Raw genomic sequence first — 10,943 nt, 5'->3', positions numbered from 1 at the left:
CACCATCTCTAAAGCTTATAGGATTTTTCACAGCCTCAGACAGAGAAAATCCTAGTAAGTAGAGATGTGTACTTCATGGAGGACCAAAAATGGAGTTGGAATGACTCAAAGAAAAATGAAAATCCTGTTGGTACTTGAAGACACAGTATCCACCTATTAGAGCACCAGATTGCTATCTGACATCTATCAAAGAAGCAATGTAGCAGTGTGTGAACCTGCAAGCTTAAGGAAGCTATGATGGACCAAAAATGGATGGCAACAATGCAAGAAGAGCTGTTCACGATTGAAAAAAATCAGACCTGGGAACTGGTACTAAAACCTCATGATAGAAATGTCATAGGTGTCAAATGGGTGTTCAGAACAAATTCAATCCTGATGGTTCTGTAAACAAGCACAAAGCAAGGCTTGTGGTGAAAGGTTATGCATAAATATTTGGGATTGACTATTCTGACACTTTTGCTCCTGTTGCCAGACTTGATACAATCATATTGCTACTTGCCATTACAGCACAAAAGGGATGGCAGTTGTTTCACATGGATGTCAAGTCAGCTTTTCTCAATGGATTTTTGCAGGAGGAGATTTATGTTGATCAGCCAGAAGGCTTTGTAATCAAAGGCCAGGAAGACAAAGTTTACTAGCTAAAAAAGGCTCTCTATGGCTTAAAGCAAGCTCCAAGGGTCTGGTATAGCAGAATTAATGATCATCTGTTGAGTTTGGGTTTTCAAAAAAGCCTATCAGAAGCTACACTCTATGTTAAGCATTCTGGTGCAGAAATCCTAATTATTTCTCTGTATGTTGATGATCTTCTGGTGACAGGAAGTAATGCAGCACTTATTGATGAATTTAAGCAAGAAATGATGAATGTTTTGAAATGACAGATCTTGGTCTTATGACCTATTTCTTGGGAATGGAGATCACTCAAAGGAAGCATGAAATTTTTATTTGTCAAAAGTATGCAAAGGAGATCCTCAAGAAATTCCACCTTGATGACTGCAAAGCAATGAACACTCCTATGAATCAAAAAGAGAAGTTCAGCAAGGAGGATGGAGCTGATAAAGTTGATGAAGCTCATTTCAGAGGATTAATAGGGTGTTTAATGTACCTTTCAGCAACAAGGCCTGACATCCTATTTGCAGTAAGTATTCTGTCAAGAGTCATGCGTTGTGCAAGTGAATTGCACTTGAAGGCAGCAAAAAGAGTTGTAAGATACATCAAAGGAACTGTCAATTATGAAGTGAAGTATTGCAAGGAACAAAATTTCAGATTATTCGGTTATTCTGACAGTAATTGGGCAGGTTCTTTGGATGATATGAAGAGTACTTTAGGGTATTGTTTCAGTATGGGTTCAGGTGTTTTCTCTTGGTGTTCCAAGAAGCAGGAAATAGTAGCTCAATCAACAGCTGAAGCTGAGTTCATTGCAGCAACAGCAGCTGTCAATCAGGTTATTTGGTTGAGGAATGTCCTAGCAGATCTACGTTTGGAACAAGACCAAACCACAAAAATCTTGGTGGACAATCAAGCAGCAATTTCAATCTCACATAATCCTGTGTTCCATGGAAAGACAAAGCATTTCAATGTCAAATTGTTTTATTTGAGAGAAGTGCAGGAAAATGGAGATATAAGTCTGGTTTATTGCAAAACAGAGGACCGAGCTGCTGATATTTTTACTAAGTGTTTTTCACTTAGCAGGTTCGAGTTTCTGAGGAATAAACTTGGAGTTTGAAGCTTCCAAGGCAAGGAGGAGTGTTGAAAACGTGCCTTAGGAATCTGTCAAAGTTTGTTTCAACTAGCTATTTTTACTGTTAGTGGATTGTTAGTTCCTATTATTTTGCTCAAGTTGTTATTTTACTTAAGTAGTGGACTATGTTGTTAGTTATGCTGACTAGAATTTTGGGCCATGATCCTTTATTCTAGCATCTTTCAAATGTATTTAAGTCATAAGTTATCTTAAAAAAACCTATTCTGAGTTGCTCATATTCCTTCTTTTATTTTTTCTGTTTTCTGTCTATTATTTATTCTGATTTACGTTTTTTGTTAAAAACAACAGACAGTGATGCAAGCAGCAGATTTGAAGGCTGGAGACTCTGATTATGATCATAATTTAAGCCTAAGCATTCATAGAACAACAATATATCAAGTTTTAATCCACTATGAGGGGTGGGGCTACATTAAGTCTAGCTCACCAACCATTTACTACCATCTTATCTTCTATAGGGCCTTTTATAACTCATCACACCTAAGAGTTTTCTACTAAGTTTTTCTAAGTCTTCCTCTACCAGTTTTGTTAAAGACTAGTTTTATTCCATCCACTCCCCTAGCAAAAGCTTCTATTAGTCTTCTTCTCACATGACCAAACTATCTTTAATCAAGTTTGATGCATCTCATATTCAATGGGAGCCACTCCAATCTTATTACAAATAATGACATTTCTAATTTTATCTTTTTTTTTTTGTATGGCTGCTCATCGATCGTAACGTCCTCATATCTATTAATTCATATTTAGCACCTGTTGGTGTTTATTGCCAAAATTCAGTGCCATTTACAAAGTTGGTCTTACAAACATCTAAGCATTCATACACATCTAAAAAGTACCTACTTTTTGAGAAATAACAAACACTCGAAGATAAGGTTAAATCTCCCATCTGCCAATAGTGTCAAATTACTTAAAAGGATTCGTCAGTAATAACCTCCATATGGTGGAAAAGAACAAATGAATGGAAGAAAAAGGTAGGAAAAAATCATGCTTGCAGTTATAATCTCAAGGCACTAACATAATTCTTCCATTATGTACGTGACAGCTGATACTAGAAGACAGAAGGGGACAGCGCAAAAAATCCTGTACTGAAGTTAGGACTTCTTTTGACTAAGATAACATCAATAACTGCATTAGAATACGATTCAACTCTGAGTTGACCAAGCTTGGACAATTTCAATTATAGCAAGTTCATATCATAGATTGGGACCATTGTCTCAATTCCTACACTTGATGTATAATCAAATTACATATCTAGCCATGATCCGTAACCCCCCACCCCTCTCCCCAAAGAGAAGGAAGAATATAGATCCAGTAAATAATGCTCATATTAATATGTTTGACTACATCAAATTGCACCATGGATGTGATTCCTCAACGTACTCCAAAAGCAAAAGGCAAGGAAAGGTGAGGGACTAAAGCTCCTGGCATCTAACTCTATTTCTATGCCTATCAGAATACTACGAATTTCAACAATTTCAAAAACATAAACAACCATTATAAATTACAATCATGCAACATATTTTATTGTTATCATAATTAGTTACAGTTTTAGTGCAACAAAAGTCCGAAAAAACTTATACATGTAAGTGAAAAGGCTTCATAAAAACATAAATATTGAAAAGGAGAATTCCCTATATCCTTATGAAAGGGAATACTTATTATCTGGTTTCCTATATCTAGATAGTCCCCTGACCTGCATCTTAAATTAAATCTAACTCAACCAAATCTGCATCTAAAATATGAAGCAAGTGAAAATGTATTAACCAAATCAAACAAGGAGCCTGCCTTTCTTTGTCTCTATTTTTTTCTATTATGTTTTCTGAAATAGTAAAGTACTAAGCCTAGTTAACAAGTCAAAGGGATCTAGGTCAAAAGGTCAGGCTCAACAATGGAGAGTCATTGATGCAGGCTTAGGTACCATAATGGTAGAATAAAGAAAAAAAAAATAGCTCAGTTGAAGAAGAATGCAGTAGTAGCAATAGCACATAGCAGATGATACAGCAGTAATGAAGGATAACTAAAGAAGCTAAGAATACAGAGCTTAAGAATAGAGAAGAACATGTGTGGAGAGAGAGAGGACAGCAAAAAAAGTAGTTGCACAGATAAGAAATAAGCAACAGAGAATGTAGAGAGTTTGAGAGAAAGAAGAAACAAAAGAAAATGGATTCCAAAAGAGTTCCAGCAGGGAATAGAGAAGCAAAAGAAAATAGAAGGGAAGCTAAGAAGATGAACGAGAATACAGAGAATACAAACAAGGGAGCAAAGGACCTATTGAAAAAGAGAAAGAAATAAAGCAAAAGACAGGCAAGATTCGGGCAGCAGTAGGAGCAGATTAGATGTAGTAGAAGAAGAATAAAAGAAAGAAGCAGAAAGAAGAAAGGAAATACGGGAAGAGAAGAAAAGATATAGGGAAGGGAGGAAGAAGAGTAGGGGGAGGGGGAGAGAGGCACAAAGATCTTCAAAATATTTAACTCTTATCCATCTTTTAAAACCCTAATCTATTACATGAATAGGCCACCTGTATAGCCTTAAAAAAGACTATGAAACACCTAGAACTCTTTTAAAAGTTTTCCTACCTAGTATGGTAAGCTAATACCACTTAAGTTCTACCATATAATTAATTACTGGTCTTAATAAAAATTCATTAAGATTAAATAAAAAAATCCTAATCACATGCAACTAATATCTTTACTTTCTATCTTGTGGGGTCCAATCATCTAGCTGGACCAGTTATTCCATGGTTGTCATGGTTGTATAAGAAAGGTCAAGCAAAAAGAAGATTACTAGTTAAGGACAATACATCTAACTGGAAATAACATGACCAAATACAGATTCATGAATCTATTTATAAACAGCATCTTCTTGGAAGCTTAGGAAGCAACAACTACCTGTCAATCAAAAGTAAACATGGTAGTACTTTCTCATCATGTTTCCTTCACATTTTATCACCTTATTGTTATGAGTATTTGCCCTTCATTTGACATACCTAGGCTAGAAGTAACCAGAAATTTAGTCCCTCTTGATTCCAATTTTCCTTCTGGACTTCTCAAATTGTAGGGCTTTTAGCTCATACCACTTCCCTCATTTTCTCCAATGAGAAGAACTGTTTATAGAGGATAGAAGAGTCCTTTTCTCTTTTATGACAGGTAGGGACGGATTCTGAAGGCACTAGCAGTAGTATCAGTGACCTGATCCATAGAATGGATCGAAGAATTTCCACTAGAATGCATTGGTGCCTTTTCTTTTTAAATATATATCTGTTTCTTTATTTGTCCCCCCCCCCCCCCCCCCCCCAACACACACAAGCTTTCTTTTTCATTTTCTATTGAGTGCAGTAGTACTTGTCTGAAACCAGAGACCATGCTTACCTGCACTATTTATGATAAGTGCAAAGCCATCATCCAATCTCCTTATTTCACTAGCTATTTCTGACCTGAATGAAAGCTTCATCTTATTTCAGTTCCCTTTTTTGTATCAAAGAAATGCACTTGAGGAGCACTATGATTCAAGCCAGCCCAATATCATTATTTCTCTTTAGGACAGGTCAATATGGTTTCATTGAAGAGATTCCCGACAGCCAAGCCATGAATATTCACTCTATCCATCAACTTTCCCTTTTTGCTTTCTGCATTCTCTTTCAAGGGAATTCATTGTTGAGTCAAAACCCCAAGATTAACTAGAATCCCCTTTATTGCATGGAACAATTGCCAACTTTCCCTATTCCTATTTAACGGCACCAAGTATATTCTTTCCTGACATCAAGGGTTTCAAAACACTTGTCGAGCAAATAATGCCACATTCATAGTGTTTCAGGAGATTGGTTTTAGACACAGACAAGGTATGGTTGAATAAAACAAGAAGTATAGAAAATTTTATAAGGGAAACTCACCAAAACTCCGCCATCTCGCTTGAAGGTATCTGCTTTGACAATGACTCGTAAAATATCCTCAGGGGTTCTCTCTGAAAACAAGAAGTAGCAATTAGGGAAATAAATAGGATTGAGTAACTATTAAATTCCTAGCAAAGAAACAGAGCTGATATCATGTCACGAGTTCAGAACCTCTTCAGGAACATCATGCTTCTGGCCTGGCAAACTGTAAACTTTCTTCTCTCTTGTTCTCACAGTAGTTGTCTTCGTTGTTGTTTTCGATGAAGTCAATGTTGTTTTGCCTTTCACCTTCACTTGAACAATGCATATTAAAACTCATTATCAAGCCCCTAACTGCAAAGTATATTTATCTATATATATGCAAACAAGAAAAAGCATACACATGAATATGATATCTACAAAAATATGTATAGAATTTCAGCTACCCAAAAGGATACCCTCAAGTCTCTCGATCCAAAGGGGAGTAAAATACCAAGATTAAAACAACGAATTTCTCGAACATGATTTGTAAATGGACGGTCTCACAAACCCAAAGCTTTCAATTCACAAGAAAAAATTAACCAATTAGAAAAGCGCATCACACAAAACATCAATCAATTGGGGCTCAAAACATTATCAAAAGTGAACAAATCTGAATCCCAAATTAATCAATTCAGAAACGCACACAACCCACCAACAACCTGCCAATAAAAACATATTCGGGGCTCAAAACTCAAAACATTATCAGAAAAACCAAATCTCTAACAAAAAGGCAAGACCTTTAGCAGGTGGGTTAGGTTACCTCAGTTTTTGAGACAGTGGTGGTGGATTTAGACTTTGGATGATCAAGGGCGGTTTTGGATGAGGTCGCAGCAATCTTCTTCTTGGATGAAGCATCTTGACTGGCGTTGCTGGGCCTGACCTTTACCACAGTAGATTTGGTCTCAGCAGCCATGTCTTGCACCTGCAGCTGCCAATCCCACCACCTGTTGATCTGATGTATCTAATCCCCCCCTCCCTCTCTCTCTCTGAATCTATTGAAATGAATGTTAGATAAGAATGAAAAGTGGTAAAACAAATACAGAATTGAAAATTCAGGTCAAAGGAAAGGCATTGAAAGATATTGGTTGATGCAGTTTAACTGCATTTAAGAAATAAGAAACCTGTCAAGCAGATTTCTTTGAAATGATTTCTTTTATTGGCTAATTACACTGACGCCCCATGTCCTTAGATTTTCGACTAAATTAGAAAGATTAATTTGACACTTTACAGATAATATTAATATAAATAGTGGTACCCGTGTTGCTTTCATATTATTAGTTAATTTTTGTTTTATATGCACAAATTTTAAATAAAATGTAGCATCCTAAAAAAAAATTTGGAGATAAGTAAAAATAATTAATTTGGGTGTTTGAGGATATTTTAAAATATTTGGAGATTTTAAGAAAATACTTATTTATGATATTTTGAAGAAATAGGAAATTAAGGTGATTAATTAAATTAATTGAAAGTATTAATGAGAATAATCAAATAATATATAGTAGCAATAATAACAATAATAATAATAGTAATAATAATAAAGTAAATCAAATTAAATTAATTACTTAATATATATATATATATATTTATATGTATGTATGTGTGTGCGTGGCCTTATGTTGGCCATTACCCTTTTGTGGCTTAGAAGCCACTTGACTTTGGTATATATATATAATGCAATCTTGGGTTGGAAGCCATTAAAGAAGCATGCTGCGCTCACAGGAATATGGAAGAGAAGAGGGAGCTCGAGCAGTGCGAGGAATGAAGGAAAATGAGGAAAAATCAAAGGATTTGGGTGGTTATTTGGTGTTTAAAATATTCGGGTAAGTGGGTAAAATTATTATAAGTATTATATGTTTAAATTACGGATTTTATACGGTTAGATTTGATTAAAATAGGCCGTAAACTTATTATTTTATGTTAAACGTTTTACTTCGCAGCGGAAGTGTGAGAGAAGCTACGATCGACCATCTACAGGCAAGCTCCTAACCCTCTCTTCGCGTTATTTATTTCCCTTGAAAGTCTTTGAGGTTTCTTCTACTCTAAACCCTCCCTCACCATGACTCGGTTCTACGCACAAATAATAATAATCTGCGTAGTAACCATTTTATGACTTTTATTTTATTAATGAGTTTATTGTTAATGGGATAAGCTAAGTAAGGATGTCATGGCGTCTTTTATTTCAACCGTTACGGAGCTTCGTATCGCTCCGCTTTCCTTGGGAATGATGCCGAACCCGTTGGGGTTAGGTTCTTAGATAAATTGGTTATGGTCAGAATTAGGAAAATGTGCTAAAGAGTCTATTATGTATGTTGAGATGGTTTTTATGAATGAGGAAGAATGAGAATGATATCATGATGTTATGTGGTTATGTACATGAAGAGTTATGGAGAAATGTTGTGTAATGTTAAGTTTATAGGCTATAAAAGTTAATGGTGTCGGTAAGTGTGTCTAAGGGTATGGATACAAAGCCACTGACTGTTGACCGTGGGTCGTGGCAGTTGATGGCTGGATGTATGGGCGTCAGTCATCGGTTGTTACGATAAGCGCTAGACGGCCAGAAGAGCTGGTACTCCAGATTCCCGCCTTGGTTTGTGCATTTCATGATGTGTGTGCTTCAATGGGCTGGGTTGCATTCACGTGGGGACATGCTTTGTGTGTGACGGGATGTGTGAACATTTACATGACCCGGTTGGTCTAAGAGCCAATTTGGGTATCCTAGGCGAGCATATGCATTTAGAGCATGTCGCATGTGTGTATTCCTATGTGAGGCGTAGCAGGGCCTGATGCTTGGTTTATGGGGGCCTTGTCATCACGTTTATGCTACAGAAGCCCTTGCATTTCTTATGTGTTGCATTGCATGGTTTTAATGTTACTGTTATTCTGGACGGGAGTACCGTGCCAGGTGTCGGGAGTACCGACTCATGTGAGCTTCGGCTCGGCTTAGATTTTAGCTCGGGGTTGGCCCGAGGGAAGATCAAGATCGCGGAAGTATATGATTATGTGATGTATGACATGATGAACACATGAGAATATGATGGGAATCAGGAAAAATATGTAACAAGTATCAGGAAAAGACAAAAGTTGAATGTCAGGAAAAGCCGACCATGTCAGGAAAAGGCTGGTCTAAGAGAATGATGATATGGTAGCCTATGTTAGGCTACAACAGGTTTGTATGTGGGACCCGGGTGCCAATGTTTGACTTATGTGGGCCCCTGGTTCCTTATGTGCAGTTTATTTTATGTTATGCATGTAGAAGTAAGGTATGTATAGCTCATGACATGGCGTGATTTCATTGACATGAATTGCATGGGGTGTCATGGGAAGAGTCATATCCTAAGCCCTCAGCCTTTCTTTTCTAGAGCTTGCTGAGTCTCGCGACTCACGTTGTTTTTAACATCATTCCAGGTACGTTCATCGAGGTTGGGTTCAGATTGACATGTCATGGTAGCAAGTGCAGAGCTCTCCCGAACCTAGATCCTGGGTGTCATCGTGTCTTAATAAGGTTAATGTTTATGTTTTCAGAGTTTGTCGTATGTTATGTAAGCCCAAGTGGGGCCCAACTGATGAATGATTTGTAAAGATTATGATGAGATGTTGTAATAAAGAAAAAATTATGATTTCAAAAAGGGTTATGTGTGTGTTGTAGGTGCCACATTGTTCGATATCATTTTTAGTAATGACCCTCTCACGGATCCTCTATCCGCGGTAGGGGCTCCGGGAGGCGGGCCGTTACATAAAATATCTATTTAGCATTATCCTGTTTTTTTTTTGTGTTGTATTATAAAAATAATATTAAAAAAGTAATCTTATTATAAGTTATTTTACATTTTATTAAAAACTATATCTTCGTTACTTTTACATTATCAGAGTCAATTATCACCAAATATATTTAAAATTGAGTGCATTCAATAATTATTCTTGATCTTGATTTGGTCTAAAATATGTTCAATAAAAATAAAGATTGATTTTTTTGTATAATTTTTTACCATCTAATTAGTTTTAATATTAAATATAAAATAAAGTAACAATATACAATAGATAATATATCTATTTTTTAGAATTTACATCTTTTTATAAACATATACAATAGTTACTTTTACATGAATAATTAAATTTTAACTCATGGACTATTCTTAATAAGAGAGAATAGAGATTTAGATGTCCTCTAAGATATAGTCCAGCAGTTGAGGACGAGCACGATTTTAAGAAATTTAGATTGTAGCCATTATATAGATGATGAGAGGTCCTGTGTTCGATCCTTAGCCTTGGGTTTCTTGATTAATTTCCTCTCTTTTTACGTGAGATTGGTGGGAAGAGGCCTTTTAAGACGAGAAATTTTACCTTTTTAAATAGAAATTTAAATTTGTGATAGAATTTCCATATATTTATTTGAATTGATCTTTTCCCAATTTAGTATACTCAAGTTAGAACAGAAGGCAATTGCCATCAGAAGTCATTAAACCGCAAGCGAACCATCAGAAGTCATGCCAGTTGCCAAAATGGGATGTGATTATTATGTAATAAAAGGATATATATTATATTAAATGCTATGCCACATATTCCTTCATAAATTTCGTTAAATACAAGGGCAAGGGCAGATTTGCTATTGCAAGGGCCAAAGCAGCCCCTCACAATAAAAAAAAAATGAAAAATAAAAAGCTTGGAGAAACTTGTGGCATACATATTACATATGACTCCGATTAATTAATTTATTTATATATTTATTTTAATACAATATTTAAATAAATTTTGTATTTATATTTTATTTATTTTTATTTTAAATAAGAGTTAATCGAAAGCAAACTCTTTTACATTATTATTTTTTATATATTATGCACTACATCACAAGAGTCTTATTTTCAAACGTTTACTCATTTTAAATCATTCGGTCATCAAGAATTTCATACTCTCATGGTTATCATAATGAAATTGTCCATTTTATATCTTTAATTTTACTGTTTTATTGTTAATATTATTTATTTTAATAAAAAATATATGTTACAAGATAAGTGTTAAACCACAAAAGTATCGTTTACAAAACTTAACAAAAATTCAGTTTTGCATGCACTAAGGTTTTTGTGCTAACAAACTATTTTTTGATAAATCTTTTATATTTTATAAATAAATGCTCTATTTTAACTTCACAAAAATTTGTTAATAAAATAATTTTTATATATTTTACTTAAAAAATTAGTAAATAGAAATAATATTTGAACTCATACTTATAAAATCTATCATAATATAAACTTGGAACTGATATTTTTCACTACATTCAAT

The 10,943-nt window shown here is 35.1% G+C and overlaps 1 protein-coding gene across 1 annotated transcript; it reads right to left on the bottom strand.

Moving 5' to 3' along the window:
• Positions 1-5,552: 5,552 nt before the first annotated feature.
• LOC127787327 (uncharacterized) lies at positions 5,553-6,742 on the bottom strand. The gene is made up of 3 exons (XM_052315306.1): positions 6,427-6,742; positions 5,817-5,933; positions 5,553-5,716 (listed from the first exon to the last, which is right to left on the bottom strand). The coding sequence occupies exons 1-3, from the start codon at positions 6,577-6,579 to the stop codon at positions 5,642-5,644; spliced, it is 345 nt and encodes a 114-aa protein (XP_052171266.1). The 5' UTR covers positions 6,580-6,742; the 3' UTR covers positions 5,553-5,641.
• Between the last annotated feature and the right edge of the window lie 4,201 nt (positions 6,743-10,943).

Source organism: Diospyros lotus, chromosome 12 (genome assembly GCF_014633365.1).
Source record: "Diospyros lotus cultivar Yz01 chromosome 12, ASM1463336v1, whole genome shotgun sequence".
In the NCBI taxonomy this organism is placed as follows: Eukaryota; Viridiplantae; Streptophyta; class Magnoliopsida; order Ericales; family Ebenaceae; genus Diospyros; species Diospyros lotus.
The sequence above is the reverse complement of the archived record's forward strand: the minus strand, read 5'-3'. Positions and strand labels throughout refer to the sequence as shown.

What these genes read in the sequence shown, in the direction of transcription:
- LOC127787327 (XM_052315306.1), bottom strand. Translation starts at nt 6,579, where the DNA reads ATGGCTGCTGAGACCAAATCTACTGTGGTAAAGGTCAGGCCCAGCAAC. An exon ending in CCACTGTCTCAAAAACTGAG is followed by an intron (nt 5,934 to 6,426) that starts GTAACCTAACCC and finishes GTTCAAGTGAAG; the next exon opens with GTGAAAGGCAAAACAACATT. An exon ending in AGCATGATGTTCCTGAAGAG is followed by an intron (nt 5,717 to 5,816) that starts GTTCTGAACTCG and finishes TCTTGTTTTCAG; the next exon opens with AGAGAACCCCTGAGGATATT.